At 35.2% G+C, this 23,087-nt stretch overlaps 3 protein-coding genes across 3 annotated transcripts; 2 read left to right on the top strand and 1 right to left on the bottom strand.

The window, feature by feature from the left end:
• Positions 1 to 507: 507 nt before the first annotated feature.
• Positions 508 to 6,814, bottom strand: LOC106164784 (uncharacterized). The gene is made up of 9 exons (XM_087003977.1): positions 6,673 to 6,814; positions 6,144 to 6,290; positions 5,679 to 5,760; positions 5,197 to 5,328; positions 4,831 to 4,936; positions 4,412 to 4,469; positions 3,757 to 3,932; positions 3,328 to 3,467; positions 508 to 3,030 (listed from the first exon to the last, which is right to left on the bottom strand). The coding sequence occupies exons 2-9, from the start codon at positions 6,278 to 6,280 to the stop codon at positions 1,861 to 1,863; spliced, it is 2,001 nt and encodes a 666-aa protein (XP_086860103.1). The 5' UTR covers positions 6,281 to 6,290; positions 6,673 to 6,814; the 3' UTR covers positions 508 to 1,860.
• A 153-nt stretch (positions 6,815 to 6,967) lies between these two features.
• Positions 6,968 to 15,041, top strand: LOC106180236 (actin-histidine N-methyltransferase-like). Its single transcript, XM_013564167.3, has 15 exons — positions 6,968 to 7,173; positions 7,571 to 7,657; positions 7,951 to 8,096; positions 8,338 to 8,410; positions 8,789 to 8,899; positions 9,258 to 9,338; positions 9,576 to 9,640; positions 9,957 to 10,012; positions 11,951 to 12,065; positions 12,267 to 12,341; positions 12,539 to 12,638; positions 12,939 to 13,005; positions 13,383 to 13,468; positions 13,738 to 13,883; positions 14,275 to 15,041. Exons 1-15 carry the CDS (start codon positions 7,059 to 7,061, stop codon positions 14,422 to 14,424), a joined length of 1,473 nt encoding a protein of 490 aa, XP_013419621.2. The 5' UTR covers positions 6,968 to 7,058; the 3' UTR covers positions 14,425 to 15,041.
• Positions 15,042 to 15,749: 708 nt separating this feature from the next.
• On the top strand, positions 15,750 to 22,876 carry LOC106180253 (BRO1 domain-containing protein BROX). The gene is made up of 11 exons (XM_013564197.2): positions 15,750 to 15,908; positions 16,295 to 16,498; positions 16,860 to 16,958; positions 17,517 to 17,589; positions 18,077 to 18,182; positions 18,571 to 18,660; positions 19,086 to 19,171; positions 19,664 to 19,745; positions 20,008 to 20,158; positions 20,498 to 20,660; positions 21,102 to 22,876. Exons 1-11 carry the CDS (start codon positions 15,760 to 15,762, stop codon positions 21,204 to 21,206), a joined length of 1,308 nt encoding a protein of 435 aa, XP_013419651.2. The 5' UTR covers positions 15,750 to 15,759; the 3' UTR covers positions 21,207 to 22,876.
• The last annotated feature ends 211 nt before the right edge of the window (positions 22,877 to 23,087 follow it).

The raw sequence follows: 23,087 nt of genomic DNA, 5'->3' as shown, positions 1-23,087 counted from the left end.
GGTCGTAACCGTTTGAGGTAGGCTACAACGATCTACATTATTTTCAAAATATTCGGTAACAATTGTCACCATAGACACTTTTGAGACTTTTTTTCTACTACCGCCTGGTATAAATAATCAGGGAAACTTTCTTCATCAGAAAAAGACCCGACTTTCGCCATACATGCATTAATTATTTCTTTAATACTGGTTACAGTACTTTGATATCAAAAGAAAAATCCCCGCATTATAATTGCCCGGATGTTGTTGACCGGTCGTGGTCCAGTTTTTTTCCACGGGAAACTAACAAGAACTGTATCCTCTACTAGGGCCACAGAAGGAATTTAATAAGATATTTACTGATATGTCTCTGGCACTTTTCTGCACTGTCGCGTTAGAGAAAAGTGCACATAATAAATCTGCGGTCCTGGTTGTAGAGGGTACATGAACAGCAAGAACAAAAGAAAAACCAAAATGATCGTTGTACGCTGAGAATATTGTTTGGAGCTTCACCCCTTTACACTAACCTTCACCTGATTAAATCATTTATTCAAAATGCTGTATCGAAACGCGCTTTCCATATCATCCTTGTGATTTGTGTAGTCCCGATGTTTATTCATATAAATTTATCACCATGATAAACATTGTTTAATTGTTTAACACAATACGATTTAATAAAAATCGCTTTACTTTGTTATAAACAACCCGCCCCTTACGCTGTTCGTGAAATAAGCGAATGATGTAATCTTAAACTTATCGCAGTAATAATAACATAAATAAATTTCAGCTGTTACTTTTCTCATAGCTTGTGTCACGAACATTGTATTACTTACAGCTGTAGGCACATCTGCTTCCGTGTCTATATGCTTAAAGAGATAACAACTGTTCACTATGGCCAAAAACTGGACTTTTCCCGGGGGTAAAAGACAATTTTCTCATACATGTACAAACCAATGGTTAATTAATCCATTCAAACATTCAAAGTTAGTCCCTAGTTTTTTCTAAAAAGTTTGTTTTTGTAATATTCTCTTAAGAGATTATTACAAGAGTGTAACCACGTATGGAGGTCACGTGATGTGATGGCAAGCACAAATTCCAAAATAATTGCGTTAACTGCAGTTTTGGTGGAAAAATAGAATTTATTATATTTCTGTGGGTTGTTTATTGTGAAATATGAATATCTTACGAACAGTTGTTATCCCTTTAAATGAAGAAACTATACCCTTTCATGATAACGGTAACTACTGATTAGCCGAGCTGACAAGTGATTCATAATTTACACTTCAATAAAAGAAAATGTCGCCACATTTCAAATACTGTTTGCTAATGAACGTAATAACATGCCATAAAACGCTTGCATCTACCGTCACCTGAAAATTTAAATATGTTCTTAATAAGGACTGCTAAGCTATCGTTTTATCACAATTACTGTTTACAACACGATTTTCACCTTTATAAAACTTAAGCTTACCGCCCTATTAAACTTTTGCAATGTTTTCAATTCACTCTCTAGCCCAAGCGGACCATTATAATGATTTAAAACGCCAACATTTTTCTTTTCAACTGCTGTATTTATTTAGAATGAAAGTTATCTGTGTCAGGTCCACTATGTTGACACAGAAGTCAGTTCCCTTAACTCGAGTTCCACGAGGATGCTCCTTCAACGATCACACATCGGAAATCCCGACTTTACTGGATAACAGCAAGCAGCGCCATGGCAGCTTCACATTTCAGCGACTCCTTTTATTTTGTGTAAGGTTCCCCGGATCTGTTTTCAGTTATACAGTTTCTCTTTGGGGAACGACTGAGAGTCTGTGAGAATATTACAACCGCACAAGCATGCTTTTTCTATTAAATAAAAAGAAGTAATGTTATACTCCACTACCTCCGCCCAGTTATCTTAATGTTTGTCAGGGCAGAATGCCGTGCTTTGGATTTATTAAAGTTATGATGCTGGTGCTGTGTTGACCCTGGGGGGCCTCCCTGAGGGGGCCCCCCTTGTCCATACATGTTACCACCACCTGAAAAACCCTGTTCGGGCCCTTGTTGCTGTGGGGGGAATTGTCCTTGAAATCCCCCTGGCCCCATCATTTGAGGTTTGTTATAATTTCCAAACTCTTGAAACCCAGCACCTTGTTGGCCAGGAAACCCTCCCTGGGGTTGTTGCTGTTGACCTGGGGGGCCTCCTTGGTACCCAGCCCCCTGCTGCTGAGGGGGTGGGGCCTGCCCCTGGGGGTAGGGTGCAGGGGGGTAGGTCTGATTTTGAAACCCGTACCCCTGCTGTTGCTGTGGTGGTTGCTGCTGAGGGGGGAGAGGTTGAGACTGGAAGTTTCTGGGTTGGTATCCCGCCTGTTGCCCCACTGGAGGGGGTGGCTGTTGGTACATACCAGGGGGCTGTTGAGGCTGCTGTTGTTGTTGCTGATATTGTACCTGTCCTGCCTGTCCCGGATAGGGTTGCTGCTGCTGATAGGGCACCTGTTGTTGCTGTTGTTGGTATCCAGGTTGCTGCTGTGGGAAGGCAGTACTGGTAGAGAATGTAGCTGGGGCAGTAGCCTGGTTGTACACAGGGGCAGGAGTGCCTGACTGGGGGTTATAGCCAACACTGCCTGCTGTACTGGCCTGGTTGATCAGAGACTTGATATCCTGGGAGCCCTCCTGGGACATGAAGGAAGAGGTGTACATCTGAGAGGACATGTAGGGGTTATAGCTGCTGTAGGTAGTCTGTGCTGGTTGAGGGGGTAGAGCAGGGGGTGGCTGCTGATAGGGGGTGTTATACTGCCCTGGGGTGGGGGTCCCCACAGGCTGGGTCACACTGCCGTACTGACCCCCTGGGGTGCCTGCTACCACCCCCTGAGGGGGTACTGGCCCTGGCTGGGGGGTGAGGGGTTTCTCCACAGGCTGTTGTCCGGCATAGTGCGATGGCCTCCCTGGGGATGTGGGTGTGCTGGGTCCCCTGGAGGGTTTGGCCCCAGGGGTGGGGGTGACACTGGAGGACCTGCTACCATCCTGTCTGGGAACCTTAGCTGGCTGTGGGGGTTCTGGGGGTGTGGACTGGAAATAGAAATGAAGGTGCTGTTCTTGAATATTGTCAATGTGATATACAATATTTCAGTAAGGTGAACCAGTGGAATATTTTGCCTTTTTTTGTAATAATCCAATGCAATTCTAAGATACTATTTATCACACAGGGGGTGTGGACTTGAAATAGAATTAAAGGTTTTGTATTTGCATAAAGTCAATGTGAATCAGAGTACTCACTTTCTTAATGTGAAACACTTTCAGTGATCCCCCCCCCCTCTTTTTTTTCAATTCAATGCAAGTCCAAGACAATGTAGTTCTGACACTTACAGGTTTCTTCACTGGCAGTGCCTGCTGCTGCTGTAGTAACAGCTGTCTCTGTTCAGGAGTTCTGTTGGTAATCATGGGAGGGGACTCCGCCCTCTTCTGGGGGTTGCTGGAGTACAGGTCCAACACTCTGTGACAGATGTCTGAGAGAAAAAGAAACAATTTTTCTTTTTATCACTTCAGGATAGATTGATATCTTGTTTTGTTACTCTACGACCATGTTTGAAACAAATTACACATCTAATGACACTATTTAAAATAGAAGCTGGGGAACTTTTTAAACTTATTATTTTCATAAATACCTTTTTCATCGTTAGAGACCAATATCTGTAAATTCACTGCATACACATCTTCAGGCTATAAGGCTCATGGCAAGTTTTAAAATTTCAATAGCCATCACTTTCTGTTAAGAATTTATTACTATAGCCTCACCTTCTAATAACTCCAGAGTAGCGTCCTCTACAAAGTGTTCCCACCACTTCCCCTTGGTTCCTGGCACCCTGCCTTCCCAGTCTGTAATATCAAACTTGGACAGTCTGCTGGCCAGGTAGATCAGTGCCACAGCCACTATATCTGGCTCCCACTCCAGACACAGAGTGGTACACAGGCTGGAAGAGACAGGGGTGAATGAATTTTAATTCTAAAATTTTAATTAAAAAAATTCCAATTATGGGCATAAGATGAAATAGGAATCTACTTCAGCGTGGTACATGGGCTGGAAGAGGCAGGGATGAATCACATGAACTTCTAATATGGGTACGTTACAGCATAGGATGAAATAGGAATCTAAATCATGAATTTAACAATATAAGAGAAACTAAGAGATTCACATAACTTATCTTTATAGGAGGAACCAGTTTGTGTAACACAGAAATGTAAATAGCATAAGACAGTCCTTTGAATTAATTTCAAACAGTCAACTATAGCACTTTGCATAATGAAGCTTCCTATACAGGTCTAAAATGCTGCTGCCTGTTTCTTACTATATCCATTTATAAGCTTTTACATATCATTATTCTGCAACAACATTGTTATACAGTATTTTATAAAAAGGATTATACTAAGTTTTGGCTCTAATAAGCCATACCCGTCATTGATAAATGTCCATGCCATCTGCACCATCTTCTGGACTTTCTGTTTATCACCTGAAATATAACAGCTTTGTGTTAGCAATAGATCTCTTTTCATTTGGATAGTTAAGACTAGGACAAAATATATTTGGTATAGTCTCCAACATACAATGGTGTGTGTGTGTGTGTTGGGGGGGGGGGGGGGGGGGGGTTCTTCATGCATCTAAATAAAAACTGACCCCCCACCACTGAAACAGAGTCTAATAGCCATGTCTTATCAGTAAGGGTCTAAAATAAGACCCACATAAAAATTTAATTGCAACATCCAACATTTTTTCACTCTCATTTTTATATTGATACACAAAGCAATTTATGCTTTATACATGCTGCACATAATCATGAGATAAAATTAAACAAGAAAAATAATTTTGCTCACCTTTGATGCCTTTAGCAAACCTCAGCAGGAATGAATAGGGGTGGTCCACCTGCAGGTCAAACTTGATGGTTTGTAGCAGAATTCTCTCCATTGTGATCACTTCTTCCTACAAATAAATGTTAATTTACTGCACAAAAATAATAATGGATTAACAAGTACTGTGAGTTTCTGTAGTATGAATATAGCTTCACTGATGCTTTATCTTAATCACAGATAAATAATAACAGACAAAATAGCAACAAGTACTGAACCAACAATGGTAACTTATAAGGCACATGACCAAAATTTAATGTCCTCCATGCTTTCACCTTCAAAACTAAACATTGTTGAGAGAACAGATAGCAGGCTAGTATATATATGATGTACCTTGGGGTCCTCTCCAAACACCATGAAATGTTGGTCAGGCAACATGGATCTTGCTGTCTTAATGATGTCCTTGCACTTCTTAGGTGTCTCCTCTACCTTCCCAGCCAGGAATAGACAGCAGGCACCCATCACCTGGACATAGGGGGATACAGGAGGGTTAACATATGACAGCTGATATATACACAGTAAATAGAACTCCACTTCTTACATATTATATAAGAGTTTACACAGAGTTTAGACTTTACAGCCATTTGAATTACATATATACTAATATTACTGATATCCCATATATGTATCTTCATAATGTTTACTTGATACATTTTCATATATTTCATCGAATCACGTGAAAAATCAAACTCAACTATCATGCTTGGCATGACATTCATACTACACTGCTTCATTTATCATATTTTACAACTGACATCTTTGCTCTGAGTTGTATTATTTGTGCTGTAATTAAGACTTTACTGAACTCCACTCACATATCTGTGGAATTCTCTAAAGGAATGGTACATGTAAAACCTGTGGAAGTACACAACTCCTGTGGCACAAGTGTCATAACGACTGGTGATGCAGTTAAGGAAGTTAGGAATTATTTTGATAACATACATTATGTTAGTATTCAACTTATATATCAGTCATTACCTTGTTCTTAAAGTATAAAAGTTTCATGACATCACGTCTTCAAAATAAGCCTCCCCCACCCCCAATGTTATCGTAATCACAATATTTATAAGATTATCCTACAGCCAAACTGGGTTATTAATTCTGGTATTATTCATTGCATGCTATACAAGCAGTACAGTAACAAATCTTTGCACATATAACCTGTTACATCCACTTTCACATTTCTCATATTTGTTTCATTATATTGGACTGAGAAAATAGTAAGACTCCAAATCCAGACCTAAGCCTAGCTCTACGTGAGTCATGTGGTATAAGGATACAGTCCTAGTTTGTTGCCAGCATCAATGATAAACCTGGCCCCCTCCTTGCGATACCGGGCCTCCGTTTCCTGGTCAATGCCATCTGCCTGGGAAGGAGTTTTCTGAAACTCATCTTTATCATAGTACCAACAAGGCATGCTGGGAATACTGAAAAAATCATGTGGTTGATTTAGAGAGGTGAAAAAATTACCTCACTGGCATGGCAAGACAGTGTCATTGTTGTATTTTACATCTACTACATTTACAAACGACAAAAACAAATTGCTCAAAATTTAAGGTCTACGGATTTTTTTGCATTATTTTTTATAAAAGCAAACTACGTAGGAAAAGTACTGTAGGGCAGAACTAAGGTATGTGAATCTGTTCACATCTGTATAATTTTTTCATAAAAAATAACACATTACAGATTCAGATTACATTATTTTAGTGTCTGCAATTTGCGTCTGACTGGAAGTAGTATGTGAAGGTGTCTTTTCTAAGGATATCTCATGAAATGTACAACTATTAGGATTTATATATACCCACTTACTCAAGCGTTGTAGAAAAATACGTTTATGCTTCTCTTATAACTTTTAAACAGTCATTTATCTTGGCAGCCGGCATTTACAGCATTTCTCCACATTTCTCGGTAACAGCTTCGGAGCACATGTATTGATGACGTAAGATGGAAACAAGAGAGGCCACTTCGATAATTTTGATCGAATTCTTTAAGATAATGCCATGTGTCTAAAAACTTAAGAGCTTTGTTGATTTTTATTGAAATTTATATGTTTTGATTTTAAGATTTGAAGTTAAAGATACATTTTGTCAATATCCGACACTGAGCAGCGCATAAAACTATGACGTCACATCATCTACACAACCGGTTGTATTTAGGCGAAGGCATGTGCACTGGTTTCTCTTGATATTACAGCAATGGGAAGAAAAAGCAAACGCTCGAAGGCTGCATCAAATGAAAATGGGGACAGTGGTGGTCTCAGCAAATCTCAAAGGAAAGAATTGATGGATTTGACCAAGCAGTTACTCGAAAGTAAGACTTTTTAAAATGCACAACTCGTTGTTTACAAACAGCAGCATCAGATGAAAGTTCGCCTTATAAGGACATAAGAATGAAACACTTGAGTGTATTGAAAAATCATATTTTATAGAACGCGCAATTACATTTGATTTTATTTTGATATAATTTTTGTTGAAAATATACTTGAAAAATTACTATATAATATTTACAATTTGTGAATAATATTGAAAGAAGAACAGTTTAATTTGCAGTGCAAGTACATGTATGCCATACAGTAAGTGAAAGAGAAAGGTGCTTGCAAATAATAATCAAAACCAACCAGCTGGGAGAAAACTAAAGAAGCGAGAAAAAGAAGTAGAACCCCACAGTGAATCTCATTTGCTTATTATAGTTGTTTCTGTGTTTTCAGAATGTGTGAAGCCAAGTGAACAGAATGAATGGGGGAACTTTCTGGAAATTCACGATTTGGTAGAAAAAGTCAGAAAGCTACAAGAGGGTATGTAGTGATTGTCATTTTATAATGGTTTTTAAAACAATAACAAATACTTTAATGTTTGTGACTTACAAATCAAGTGATGGATATATTTTAAGTCTCTGAGTCTCTGGGAAGTTGCACCTTATGGTGGAGCACTGATTTTGAAATAGGTCATAAAGATTTGCAAATAATGAATTTCAAGTGCATAATCCCAGATTACTGAAAATCTTAATCACCTTTTATTACAATATAACACGTAGCTTAGATGCTGCATCATTTCTATAGTACAGTTAGAGCACTTTGTGTATTTTCAGGTCATAATTTCCTTCCTGGAGACAGAGAGACACATTTCCCAGTATTTTTGACTTGGCTGAAGGACAATGGGGTAGATACCACAGCAGTCAGCATCAGAAAGTTTGAACATACTGGTTATGGATTAGAAGCTAAAAAAGAAGTGCAGGTAAAAAATTGTATATTTTCATTTTGATTTTTAGAACAGATTTCAAAGGGATGCCTGATGTTATTTACTACTGATGTCATGCCATAGAACCAATATGTACCTTTGTTAAATAAAATTCAAAATGTTTTACACCAAAAAATGATTGTTTGTTGTAGATATTAGATGTTGCACATCACATCTGTACGATTGTCTTTTTATAGTGATAATTTTTTTGATCACCTATGAACATCTTGATTTACAGGAAAGTCAGCTCCTCCTGACCATCCCCAGGAAATTGATGCTAACAACAGAATCTGCTAAACTAACATGTCTCGGTGAGAAAATAGCAAACAAAAAAAAAAAAAAAAAAAAAAAAAAAATACAACAACAACAGATAATAATTTCTGCACAGATTGTACAGGTTACATTATTGTATATATAATTAATGGTATATTGTAAAGTTAAGAACAACAGCAAACAGTTCTTTGGTATTTAAATAATGACTGTGTGATTGATAAAAATAAGCAATATAAAATTTATATTTCCATTATACAAAAATTTTTGTCTAGCAAAAATTCAACTTTTATTTTGTTACCTTGAAAGTTTTTAAAGAGTCTTCCATTAGATCTTGGTTCAGTACTTTTTATTATGATATAAGTGGATTTTTGAGTGCACAAATCGTAAGTCTGTCTCTCACTTTGTCATTTTTCCAGGTTCACTTGTTGACAGTGATCCACTACTGCAGAGTATGCCAACAGTGGTTCTTGCCTTACACCTCCTTATTGAGAGATGTGATGTGAATTCCTTATGGAGACCTTACATAGGTATTCTGTAATATTTTAAAAACACATCACGGTCATTGTTAGATTTGTGGTTTTACAGAATTGAAAGTTCATTACTCGACATTATTGCTAAATTTCAGAAAAATGTCTGACATCATAATATGGGAAAGGTTTGTAAATGACAAAGTTTTGGAAATTCAGCCAGTTTTTGTTAATACAGCTGCCTAAAAAAAAGCAGTTGTGTTGCTAACGAGATTTAGAGAAAACTCCTTAAAATCATTACGCCATGAAAAGGGTTTCATTAAAAACTGTTGCATTAAATTATCCTAATTTGGAAAATTATGGAATTTGTAGTCATGAAGAGATATTCACAAAGTTCATCATTTTTAACTTTTATTAGATACTCTACCAGAAAGTTTTTCAACTCCGCTGTATTTCACCCCAGATGAAATCCAGTTACTGAAAGGATCTCCTGTCATGAGTAAGTGTGATTTAATGTGCTTTATATTATTCTGATATGTTAGATATGTTAAATATGTCAAGATTCAAAATGTTTGGTTTCTGCTATTTATTTCATTACATATTATGGATAGAAAAAGGTGTTCAAGTTTTATAAAATTTGAAAGAATCAACTTGATGATAAAAAATAATGCCCAAATGTTAGTAAAAGTAAATGCACAAATATATATGTATACCATGTTAATGAAAATAATTTCAGGTGAAGTCCTGAAGCAATATAAACACATAGCAAGACAATATGCATATCTTCACAAGTTATTTCAAGTAAGGAAATAAAAGTGTTCTGCCATATTTAATTGTCCTTTTTATAGACTTAAGCTAGCTTGTGGATTTCATATATTTTGTTTAAGTTATTAAGAATTTGTCAAATGATACTTTTGAGCCAAATCGGTGACATTCTAAAGTTTATTCATTATTAAGCCAAAGTTCTATTTTGCAAAATTCATTTACACGATCACATGATGTCAGCGAATTGCCTCGTTCTGAAATTTAAAAATAGAAAAAGAAAGAAAAACTCTTGATGATGTAAATGTTGGATTGTTGACATTGAGCTTGATATGTTGAAATGTTTCTGTTTTAGGGTTTACCTGATGGCAAGTGTCCTCTCAAACACCAGTTCACCTATGATGACTACAGGTATTCACTCTATGGACTGTGGTTGATGTAGTGCACAAAACTTGCCTGAACCACTTAGGATTGTGTTCAAGTTTTTTTTATTTTAACCACACATAACATATTGGAGTGACCTGATATTGAGTTCAGTTTTTTAGCCTTATAGGTTTGTTTTTTTACCTAATAATAATGTAAATTCAGGAAGCATAATACAAATAAGTGACTCTTTAATACTTAACCTCATGCATAATAATTATCCTGAATCATTTATTAATTATACAATATACCAAAATCTTGGGTATGCATGTCTCATACTGAGTGACGATGATAATTTCCAGATCCACTGTTTTGGTGAGTGTATATTACCACTATGGGGAATTCTTGGTCAGTTAACTCTAGTCAGGTAGTTTAGCCACTGTAATATGAGAAAAATCAATGCATGAACACCCTTAGGCTAGTAACATGTTTGATACAGCACATGTTTGTTGCTGGAATCTGTGTCTTTATACAAAACATATCAACCAGTGGGTCAGAAAAAAGATTTTTAGAAGTATTTAAAATTAATTCTGGGTTCCAGGTTTGAAAAACATTCTCATCTCTTTATTTTGGGAGGCTCATATTCATCAGATTGAGCTCTGGTTTGAAGTTTTTAATGTGCAAATGAGGGTACCGTAGATCATTATGGTTTTCAACAACATTGGATTGACACCAAACTGAAAATAAAAATAAACTTTTAAATCAGGTTGAAGTGCTCAGAATTTGGTAAAAATGAGGAAATGCTGACATTATTATAATTAACTCAGGTCCTTATTTATTGTTGAGTAGTAGATTCCAGTTTGTTAACTTAGACCCCATTTCCAGAGATTAGATCAATCTACTTTAGATCGACCTAACTCCCTGGGGTTCACGCTAAATAGCTGTCAGCCGGGCGGACAGGAATGTTAATCACCCCCTTACAGCTTGTAGTAGGCGGGACGGACATTTAAGCCGGATTATCTGACAGTAATCTAGTGAGACTCCCGCGGGGATAGATCGATCTAAAAACTCTGGGAATACAGCCTTAGTGTGGTGGCAGGACTGCAGTGTAGACTCTTTAACATTTTGGCATGCATAATTAATTAGTTGAATAAGTAACAGGAAATATATAGAATGATAGAAGAAATGAATTCCCTGAAACTAGATATTGTGCATTGACCTGGGAATGGACCTAGCATAACCATAACGTGCATATGAAGCATTACTTTCATGTTTCTTTATTGAAAAATATGGCATTAAAATTTTGCAATATTGGCAACTAGTCTTCAAGGCAATTATTTTTTGTCTCAAATTTGATAAAAACTAATTGTGCTAAATTAGAATAAGAAAGAACTTAAGCACAGTAGGCATATTGGCTTGTAGATTTCTACTTATGTGGTAATTTTATAAAGGGAAAATAAGTATAAATGGAAAATAAGTATCATTTAGGCAATATATTATGATATACAGAGTGATAGGATTCTTTAGTGCTCACACCCCCTTCAGAATGCACATTGTTTTCTATGTGTATTATCTTAACAATAAAATAATGGCATGGGCCCCTGTAGCTGTAATTGGTGCTGGGAGAATGGGGACAACCTATGGTATATTTTATATTAAAATATTGACAGATGTCACTGATAACCTTATAGTATATGTAATTATGTTGACACAGATAAATGTGATAAGTATAAAAGGAAGGGGTAAGTTACTCTGTTGTCAGCCATGTTCAACAGGATGAAATTTTAAATATTGTGATTTGTATTTAAATATGTAACTATATGATAGTATTGCAATTCTGCCACCACAAAATGAAAGATGCAGCAGTAAGAAGACCCAAAAGTGCTACATATTTTGATGACCAACAATGAAAATACATAATAGAAGCAAGCATATGGTTATCTGTTGTATTTGCAAACATTTATTAGCCTGTTATTAATGTTTTAGGTGGGCAGTGTCAGCAATAATGACAAGACAGAACCAGATTCCTACACCAGATGGGCAGCAGATGATCAACGCTTTAATTCCCTTCTGGGACATGTGCAATCATACTAATGGGCAGGTGAATGAAATGATCTCACTTTTCTTAAATATTTTTGTTTTTTTACTGTGCTCTGTCTGATTTTAAATGACCACTGCCATATGTAGTAGTTATTTGATATTTTTTACAATGGTTATTCTTGTATAACAAAACAGAAAAATGTCTGATAGGCAACTGAAAGTGATTCTATGTAATCTACATGTTATTCCTTTTATTTTCTAGTTCACAACAGATTACAATTTAGAGAAGGACTGCAGTGAATGTTTTGCCCTCAGAAATTTCAAGGAAGGAGAGCAGGTAAGGAAGTGTGATGATCATAGGGGGCAGAGATTGCAGACAAATATAGTGCCATTTGGGCCGAGTTTACTCAGAATTGGCAGAGCAGTAAAAAAGCAATGGTTTTTCTGTCCTGCAGACATTTTTTGTAATTTCTCATTGCAACTTAAAACGAATGGTTTGAATTAAGATGGTCTTGAAATTTCTTGCGCCTTCAGATCTACATTTTCTATGGCTCCCGGAGTAACGCACAACTTCTCCTATACAGTGGTTTTGTCTTCCCAGACAACCAGAATGACACATTGGACATAAAACTAGGTAAGTGATTCCACAGAGAAATTGAATACTGCTGCTTAGCCTGCATAATTGATTTTCTCCTTTTTATACTATACCATTTCATACCAACCCTTAAGAGGAAAACAAGATTGTAGTTTGGAATTTTGTTAAAAAAAAAACAAAAAAACAAAAATTTGATGATGCGATTTGCAGAAGTATGGACAACACATTTAACAGGATATTTTTTGGGTCTAGTATCGTGATAGTTTTAAATTATGGCTTTAAAGCAATGCTAAAAGATGTCTTGTGTTAAGAAAAAGTTATTTATCTTCTTTGTTTCAGGGATAAGTAAAAATGATCCATTATATACTTTAAAGATAAATTTGCTCACAAAGTTAGGAATAATAGGGTAAGTAATCTGGTACATTTTAATGTTGTTTCATGCATATATTAATTGATTGCATCTCTTAATTGTATTAAAATAATAATTTCAATTTACGCATGTTCTTTTGAATTAATTTATCTTACGTACTGTTCAGATGTTACAGATTATGATGTACTTTAGAATTGTAAGCCCTGTCACTCAACATTAAACAAGGAAAAAAATATAATAAAAACATCGATTGCAGAGCTGAAATTAAGTCACAGCCTTGAAAAAAGCAGAATTTATCTTTGCCAACACAAATTGTTACTGTTCTGTAGGGATGTGTTAATTATATATTTTAATTAAGCAAAAAAGTCTGGGTCCCGGAGTGATTTTTTAATTATTTTGTCTTTAATCTCCAGTTCTGGAATGTTCAGCTTGTACCGTGGAGATCAGCCTGTTGATAGCAAACTGCTGGCTTTTCTTAGGATATTTAACATGAATGAAGGTGATTTTACTGCTTCTTAATGTGTTCTTCCTTTTTTTCAATGGATAACAATGAATAGAATTAAGATTGTCTAACTCTTTGTATGTTTTGCTATCTTTGCATGATGCAAAGTTTAATGGAATTATGGTGTAACAAAGTTTGCTTAAATGTGTTCACTCACTGAATAGAAAATCAGAAGATTTTTAGTTTGCACTTGCATATCTTATTAGATAGATTCATGTTATTATAAAACAATGGATGAATATGTGCTCGTGTCAATGCATTTTCAGAACAACTAAAGCAGATCTCTGAAGAAGAATGCCTGGAGAAGCTTGGAGATCTGGAGTCAGACGTGTCCCAGGAGTTAGAACAGAAAGTATGGAGTTTTCTAGAAACAAGATGTTCTCTGTTGCTGAGGTCTTATCAAAACTTTGAGGTAAGCTGATATTCTACTGTCAAAATTAAAGTATGGGAATCGTTATGGGGTTGGAAGTTGCAGAAACTAGCTTTGAATAATTTATCAAAACAAAAATGGCAAACTACTTCTATTTCTCTTCATTGATTTGGATTTGGCAAAAATGTTGTTCAAATTCCATTCCTTTTAGCTTTACCTTTTATTATGTTAGAGTGGTTCCATTTGCATGCAACTAATTTTATCTAAGTTTTTGAAAAATTGATACCGATGTGCATCTCAATTTCATTTTCATTTCTTATTTAGCAGACTTGGAGATAGCTAAAACCTGTTCTCCATTACTATTCTAAGCCTGCATTGCTTATTTAGGTTATTTTCTCCACATTACTACTTAGGCCTATTCTTCTTGTTTTAGGATAATGGCAAGATTTCAGATGGTGACACTCTGTCAGATAATGCAAGACTTTGCCTGCAGTTGAGAATATGTGAAAAGTCCATACTTCAGAGAACTTTAGAATTTGCCAAATCGAAGAAGGAGAAATATAATATTAATGGATCAGCATAATCCTGAACCTTGTTATCTTCTAATTCACCAATCTTTACTTAGATTGGAACAGGTTCTGTGTGCCTTGTGTGGAAAACTTTAACATGTGGAAAATGTTTTTGCCAAATGTGATTTTAATTCCTAGAAATGACATAATTATGAGGAAATAAATAAAATTAGTTTTCTTTTTTCATATATTGGTTGGTCTGATGATAGACACTGATGAACACTTTACTGTAAACTTGTGTTGATGCAAATTTCTTTCCTATCCTGAATATTAAATATAAATATGAAATGTTTTATTTCTTTTGATAATTGTATGAAAAAATTGATTTGTTTTGGAACATTTGAAGAAAGACCCTAAGTTATGAAAGAAGCAGGGGAAAGCACAGTCCTTAATGATATTAACATGTTCAAGATTTTATTTCCTGTTAGATTTGATTGAAAACTTTTCTTAAAGGGGTATTTTATACAATATAACAACATTTGCAGCTTACTCTAGAAAATAAAACACTTCTGTGCCATACAATTTACAAAGACATTTAAACTCTGTTGTTAATTTATGTTTTGTATCACCACAATTTCTCTTGGTGGTAGAGTGGTGAGATCTACATGAATAAAACTTTTATAAAAAGGAATAGATTTGGGTTCATTCATTTTCTGGCAATACCAATTCTTAAATTGGTTGAACAAGGAAAATTTTTAATGAAAAAGAGTACCAATAAATTGATATCAATTTGATTTTGTATCACTAGTTTAGGTAAAAATTAAAATGAAACAATCATGCATGTACACTTCAGCAGATGGTTGAAAGACGGTAATATTAGTTTTATTTTGCCACCGTGTAATCTAGTCTATTTATAGTTCTGAGCAGAATATTTGTCAAGACAGTTTAAGTCGTGACCGCTGTGGGTTGTCGGGTGTGCCTCTTGATTGACACACCATCAAGTTGGGTATTTGTGTCATCAGGATATCAAGACAATTTTTTTCTTATATATATATTATTATTAAATGTGTCCATTTCATCTGTCTTTCAGTGCTAGAAATGTTTGTATTTGCTTCAACTCCGAAAGAAATAAATAAATAATAAAGGTGATTGATTTTTAAAATATCATTGTAAAAGACTGACAGCCCATTGGAAGTCATCATAAATAAATGCAGGGTCAATATTGATTGTCTTTTTTCATGACAATCTATAAAGTGTGTGGGGCATTGGATTTTTAACCTAAATCCCAAATTGCACTATGTTTCTTTATAATTTTCTACTTTTCATCTGTCATTCCCTAATTATTTAGAAAAGTCCTTTTATTTTGGATTTAATACCCCCCTCACGCTACTCAGCCAGTGAGTTAGGCTATGACGTCACGAGGACGTCTGCTTCCAAAAATAGAATCGACAACAAATATGGCGCACTGGTTCCATAGGAATCCTATCAAGGCGACAGCGCCGGTCACGTTCGACCTTAGAGGGGTAACTAGTACTGGCCCAACACGTAAAATATGCAGGTAAGCTAACTTACTTGGTGAGGATTAATTTTATGAATTCGATTTATGTTAAATTGATACACAATGTACAAGGAAATAACGCAGATCTGTCAGTGTCACGAGACCGAGTTGTACTTACAGTTTTAAGTGTTCAGCTTTAAGGAAGCATTTTGTCCTCAAAGACACTGAAATCTCATTTTAAGAGATTACGGGAAATAGTGAAAGGCCGACACTACGTGAGGGGTTCGAATTGATGATCATATCCCCCCCTTTCACAGTCGACCACCCTATATCTAAAAGTGGTCTTGTTTATTATTGTTCTTGGAATATGTAGTAGATATATTAGATGGTAGATCTAGAGCAGTATGGAATATGTGATATATATTTTGTTAAATTTCATGCAACAGTGACTTAAGGCAACACAGAAACCGGCTGCTTGATATCCTGTCAAATCCCAATGAGAACATGGAAACTGTAGACAACGTTGCAAAGGAATACTTCTCTTTGTTACAAGGGTTTTTGACAGCTGTGGATGAAAAAGGAGGAGAGAGCAAACTCAGACATATAATTAGGTTCAGATGGACCAACACACTGACTGGAAACACTCCTACGTAAGTTGTCAATTGTCTTTTTTAAGAGTCTGATTTCTAAGTCACTGTTATGATAATGAAAAAAAAAAAATATTAAAATTAGCACCTGTTTCTAAGTGATGATGCAGCTCCACATGAAGAATGAATATGTAATGCATCAAAATGGTAAAATGAAACAAGGATTTAGCTGTCAGATATTACAACATTTTATGGGTCCTCTTTCTCTGAATTAATTGTACACACAAAAAACTCTTACAAACAAATTCACTTTAATAAATGATGAAATGGTGATAAATGATGACATGTTGTCGTTAATGCCTAAATGATGATAATATGTTTTTTAGCAATTTATCATTATTATGATTATTGTTTTTGTTTTCAGGGCACAGTATGATGCAATGTATGAGTTTGTCTCTATGGCAGTAAATGTGGCCCTGTGGTATACAAAGCATGCAGCTAAAATTGCTGCAGAGAATGATGAGTGAGCAGATTTGACATTGTCTTTAACTTCACTGAGCGGTATACTTTAGTAATACAGTCTGCACCAGGACACTTTGAGAGTGACTTTAATTGTTATTATGCTGCAGGGTTTTCTTTGTAAACTCGCTTTCACAATTTCTCTTCCCACTATTTGGGCCTTATTAACATGGCTGTCTTATGTAATAACAAGGTTAAATAAGTTGTCAAAGTCTAATGCTACAGACTGTATCGCTGGAAGCTTTAAGAATAGCTTTAAATTTCTAACAATAATAATTTTTTAAATAAAAATGTCTATAAATACCTTAACATGATGTTTTATGTACTCAGAAATTATATTGGGAAAAATTTTTTTGATGTTATCATAGAAATAACAACTACAGAATATAACAATATTTTCTATATTTCAATGCTATTTACATTTTTTAATGAATTTGCACACTTTTGTATGACATAAAAAATAAAGAAAGAAAGTGTGAGGACACAGAAACTTGTGTAGAATATTGAATAGTTATCCCCTATCTTAAAATGCATGCTGAGGCTGCTCTCTGTTTAATTCCAGACCCAGCATGGATGAGGCTAAAGAAGTACACACATGCTTAAGAAAGGCAGCTGGGATTTTTGTACATCTACGGGTGAGTTATGTGAACATATGCTCTTTTTTCATACAGAAAAGACTGCTATAAGCTAATTGAAGTATAAGATGATCAAACTTGTAATGAAACAAATAGGGACCATGCTATTTTAATTAATTTTTGATTTAATCTTTCAATGGGGGAAATTGTGAAATTTACAGAACATTATAAAAATAAGAACAATCCTATTAAATGGTAGCAACAAAACTAAAAAGTAGGCTACAAAATAGTTCTATTGAATCTATTTTATACAGTAAAATCACCCATATTGCTATACAGAGCATGTTTTGTAATGATTTCACAATTGTGCATTTAAAGATTGATGATTTTTGATTGATAATTTTTCTCTGTTGAAAAGATCGAGTCATTACCATAGCTCTTGAGTTTGGCCAATAGTGTCTACAATTTAGATGGTTCTCTAGTATAGAATTTAAGTCTGACTTACACTGAAACGATTCATTAATTTGTTTTTCATTTATTAACCCAGGACAAGTGCATTGCTGGTCTGATAGAGTCACCGGAGCAGGGGACAGATTTGGACAGCAGGGTCGTCACTGCCTATATGCACCAGTCTACAGCAGAGGCACAGGAAGGTGAGGAGAGCTGTCACATGGTATGAATGTTGTAGTCTTTTTCAGGAGAGTATTGTGCAGTTTTGTATAGTTTCATACCATGTGGCCTTCTGAGGTATGTTGTGTGTGTGTGTGTGTGTGGGGGGGGGGGGGGGGATGGACCAATTGGTTGAGAGAGAGAGAGAGAGAGAGAGAGAGAGAGCATGAAAATGAATATTTTGTGTAGTCTTTCATTTTGTACAACCGTCTAAATATACATAGTTGAAGTCCACAGACCAGATGTAATTGATCACTCCATGTTTTATCTCAGAAATTCCATTGTATGTTATCTCAGAAACTACTTCACTTTTACAATAATTCAGTAGACTTATGGTCCCTTTGTAGTAATAACTTTACTAATTTCTTTCAGTGACTTTGGCAAGAGCTGTGGAACTGAAGCACACTGCTAGTCTTATATCTGCTCTGGCTTTTGAAACCTCAAACATGTTTCAGAGCGCAGGTAAGTGTGGGTAACTGTGTTATTGGTGTAAAGATTATGAAAGCTCTGCTTTCACATTTAAAAAAAATCAAGTGTAATTTTATGCATACTTTTAGCTTTAAAAATGAAACTGTTCGGTCTGTTGGCCATATCACATGTTGAGCTGTAGGTAATATGTTTATTCTTTGACTCCTTGACATTGTCATTTTAACACTGATATTTCTAAAGCGGTTAATAAGTAACAAGCACTGTACTCTTTTTATGCACTCAATTCTTAAGAACATCTATTGGAGTTTTGCACTTCATACTTCTTTGATATACCAAACAGTTGATATTTGTAGTGAACTCTGTTTATTTCTGATGACATTATGAGGACTAGATCCATCAGTTTAAAGTAGTGGATTAAAACTGTGACAGAATTATAATCATAAATGCTATATTTTCAGATGACTCACTTAAAGGCGAAGATGAAAGATTAGTCACCAAATGGCGCAAATATCTCCAATTAAAGAGAGCTTTTTATATGGCTTATGTAAGTAGGTTTTATTTCATTTATGAGTTGATTGTGATTACTGTGTCATTGTGTAGGTATGGAGACAATGCCTTCATGATAAGATATGGCATGGTTAGGGTATGTATACCAACTGTAATTTCCTACAAAATTTCAAGGAGTCCAAGTCGTTATTTTTCAAAAAATTCATGAGCCGTCAAGCCATCTTTGCAGATAAAGGCTGTCTGGGGATGCCAGTAGCTGTCCAAATGAGGGCTGGGCATTTCACTGGGAAAAACATTGCTCTAATCCCTTTGTTTTCTTTATAGGCATACTCATATATTAGTAAGGTATGGTATGTATTTTACTATAGATACACATGTAAGAATTTTAACTCGCAGTTTTCTCTATAGGCGTACTCATATCATGGTATGGTATGGTATAGTATGGTATGGTATGGTATGGTATGGTATGGTATGGTGTGTATTTTATCATACAACCACATATGTAAGACTCTTACCTTTTTTTCTACAGGCGTACTCATATCATGGCGAAACTCTGCTGGCACAGGACAAGTGTGGAGAGGCAATCAGATGTCTGAGAGAAAGTGTCAAAGGTTTGTTATATTTATGACATTTTTCATTTTAAATCTATATGAACAAATCTTATTGTGCGAGATCTTCAGCAGTCTTGTGTATAATTCAAAAGATTTTGATTTGTGTCAAAGACTTAATGTGTAAATTAAAGTATTTTACCTTTTGCATTTTATGAGGATTTTTCCTAAAAATAAAAACATGGCAGGTGTTGAATAGGATTTTCAGTCCGAAATTCTTTGGCATAAACTGCATGTTAATTGGATATTCTATTGTTTTAATAAGAGTATGAGAAGGCAGGTGCTCTAGCCAAGGAATACAAACAGGCCAAGGGTCCAGGTACCACAGCCAGACCAGAGGAACACTTGTTCTTCAGGAGACTAGGCCCCATTGTGAAGAGAACATTGGAGAAATGTGAGAGAGAGAATGGGTTTATGTAAGTACATAACTGGGGGCACACTGGTTTGGCTTAACTAAACACTTGCTGGGTTTGGTGTGCCATGTGCATCAATGAAACAGATGTTGATTAGAAAAGTGAAAAATAGAATATGGAAACAATCAGTTAATTAACACAACATTTCAGCTGTCATCACTATTTACCTGTACCTACACTCTGTACACCACTCTTGTTTGTTGTGTGCTACACAATAAAAAATATCACCACAACTGTAATTTTTCCCTATATATCAGCTACCACCAAGCAAAGTTACATCCTTGTATTTTAAGGAAAAAAATGGCAACAATCATCCATTTTTCTGACTTTTCCCCATTCCAGCTACCATCACAAGGTTCCAGAGGAGTTACCAGACTTGGCACTGAAGGCCACCTATGGTTTAGCCAGTCCTGAGGAGGTGGAGTTCCCACCACCAAGTCCTGCATGGAATCCTGCTGTGTATGCTGAGTTCAAGGTGGAAAACAACCCACCTGTTCCTGAAAAGGTGCAAAGTTTGATACGTCTTTTAGATTTCTTAATGAAGGACAATTGCAGTGGCTGTTACCATATCAGATATCAGGAATTTGTCATTAGATATGTAATTTACACATTTTCCTTCATTCAGTTATCGACCAGTACTATGAATTTTCCAAACTTCAAAATTCCCTCAACATATTTTTTCCTTACTCAACTTCCAATTATATTTGAGCAGGGGAACTTAATTTATAATTTGTAAAAGGTGCAAATTGCCATATTGTGCATAATGATCAGTTTAGGCTTCCAGAAAATAGCACAATTTATGACAAGTGCAATACTGTTGACTTCCCTTTATTACATTGATCCACAAACAAGATTTTTAATTCTTTTTGCTATTGATAGTTAAGGTTATAACCTGTTAGTCTGGGTATAGGTGGAGAAAAATATAAGTTATCTTGCTTCATTTCAGGAGAAAGAAAAAGGTGAAGGAAAGGAGATCCCACCTGTAAAGGAAGAAGATATCAAGCATGCAGGAAAAGACCCTAGAAATAATAGTGGCTGTGTGGTATCATAATGATAGCTTGTTATGACAACATCAAGAAACTACTTTGTTCACATATTTACTATTATAGACTTACTATACAGAAGAAATGAGTATACTCTGGGCATATGTAGTCAAAAGTAGTTATTGAAATGAAGTGTAATATTGTGTAAAATAGCTGATGAAATCTGATTAAATTCAATGGAAAACTGTATATATTTAAAATGTTACTGACAATGAATATGGTTCTACTAATTAAGGAGTTGACAGACTTGAAATAAAGAGGAGTAAGGAGTTCAACAAAGTTCATCCCAAGGGGGTGTGAGGGTGGGGGAGGGGTTTCTGATTTCATTACTGTAACAGGTTTCAATTTACTAAGTCAGTAGCCAGGCCGGGGGGGGGGCTCCAATGAACCTTCCTTTATTCTGAAAAAAGGTCCGCTCTGTGTTAAATTCGGTCTAGGAACACATGTTGAAAGGTCTGCTTTTTCAGATAAAGTACCCCCACATTTAAAATTGCTTGCTACTGGCCTGTTTACTATTTCAGAATTTGTAAGCCTGTGTACTGTATGATAAATCTGTACAATGACGCATGGTTTATAAAATTATATATTGCCATCAGTGGTGTATTCATTGTAATCAGGGGCTGTTGAATTAATCAAGAATACAGTTCTGTATGTAAAAGTGAGCCAGGAGTGCAATCTGTACATTTAGTAGTGCTATAGTCAGCATATATGATTATATAAATATGTTTATAATTAGTGATTTTGCAAGAAATCTTTTCAGGTGTTTTCCATATTTATTTAAAAACTATAATGTATATGGATTTTTTAAAGTATGAGAAGTGTTGAAAGGAAAACGTGTAGTATAGGTAAAGTACAGGTGCCATTGTGCATTTGATTACATAAAAAAATTTTCCCATTCACAATTCGGTTTTGACGTTTATGCTGTTTGGGGTAAAATATGCATTATTTTAGGAAAGACTAAATCATATAAAAATATCTCAAACCAGGTTCTGTAAAAATTTTGTTTCGAAGAATGGTGAAGTAATTTGGCAAGGATTTATAATGCAGAACAAAAGCAGGGAAAGTACTTAAATATTGACTGGAGTGGGTGTGGCATGTCATATACCAGACTACTTGTTCTAGGGTTTACAGCTATGGTATGTTGCTGGAAGTCTGTAGGCAATTTCTTTGTGATTCATACACTTCTATTTGTGCTAATGTAAAAAAGCAATTCTATTTTAAGGTCATCTGTATTAGTTTAATGAGTCAAATTAAGTTCACTCCCACAGAAATAGAATTTTAAAGTAAAGTAAATGGATTTTTTAACATAGATTTATGAGAAATTTTCAATTTAATAGTGTTTTGTGTATTTCCAGAAATATCAACCACATTGTACTAAGCTGATACATGTTACATATTTACAACTGTTTTAACGTGGGTAACAAAAAAACCTCTTTTATGTACTAAAAACTGTTGGCCATTTGGTGAAATTAACTTTGAAAACATTTTATAAGTTAACTTTTGAAAAAAATGTCATTGGTTCAGCATATAATGCTCATGTTTATGTCAGTCACATTTAATTCAGTTTAAATGCATTTTGTATATTTATGTCACATGGATACTAACGTCATTAATTATTATTTAAAGCTATTTTTACACGTGAAAAAAAATAAAAAATAAAACGGCCTGTCATGCAAAACTTGGTTATGATCATTTGGTGAAAAAAATATACAGAACTATAGTTGAGAACCTTTGACAAATAAAACTTATTGCAAAGTATAACTATTATCCCTATGAATAGAAAAGTTCTTTAAAGTTTAAACACTAATATTACAAGATTTACGATTTACAAGATCTTTTGTATGCCTGAGTTATTGAAGAAAACGGTGTCCACCTAAATATCGGCTAAT

Source organism: Lingula anatina, chromosome 2, assembly GCF_051362555.1.
Source record: "Lingula anatina isolate TDL-2025a chromosome 2, LinAna3.0, whole genome shotgun sequence".
Classification (NCBI taxonomy): domain Eukaryota; kingdom Metazoa; phylum Brachiopoda; class Lingulata; order Lingulida; family Lingulidae; genus Lingula; species Lingula anatina.
This window is presented reverse-complemented; position numbering and strand designations above follow the sequence as displayed.

Bases quoted from the DNA above. Each gene is read 5' to 3' on its own strand.
- LOC106164784 (XM_087003977.1), bottom strand. From the start codon at position 6,280: ATGCCTTGTTGGTACTATGATAAAGATGAGTTTCAGAAAACTCCTTCC. The intron at 5,329-5,678 runs GTGAGTGGAGTT...CCCTATGTCCAG, and splicing joins TTAGAGAATTCCACAGATAT to GTGATGGGTGCCTGCTGTCT. The intron at 4,937-5,196 runs GTACATCATATA...ATTTATTTGTAG, and splicing joins TGTTTGGAGAGGACCCCAAG to GAAGAAGTGATCACAATGGA.
- LOC106180236 (XM_013564167.3), top strand. From the start codon at position 7,059: ATGGGAAGAAAAAGCAAACGCTCGAAGGCTGCATCAAATGAAAATGGG. The intron at 9,641-9,956 runs GTAAGGAAATAA...TTTCTGTTTTAG, and splicing joins ATCTTCACAAGTTATTTCAA to GGTTTACCTGATGGCAAGTG. The intron at 12,066-12,266 runs GTGAATGAAATG...TTTATTTTCTAG, and splicing joins GCAATCATACTAATGGGCAG to TTCACAACAGATTACAATTT.
- LOC106180253 (XM_013564197.2), top strand. From the start codon at position 15,760: ATGACGTCACGAGGACGTCTGCTTCCAAAAATAGAATCGACAACAAAT. The intron at 16,499-16,859 runs GTAAGTTGTCAA...TTTTGTTTTCAG, and splicing joins CTGACTGGAAACACTCCTAC to GGCACAGTATGATGCAATGT. The intron at 19,746-20,007 runs GTTTGTTATATT...TGTTTTAATAAG, and splicing joins TCTGAGAGAAAGTGTCAAAG to AGTATGAGAAGGCAGGTGCT.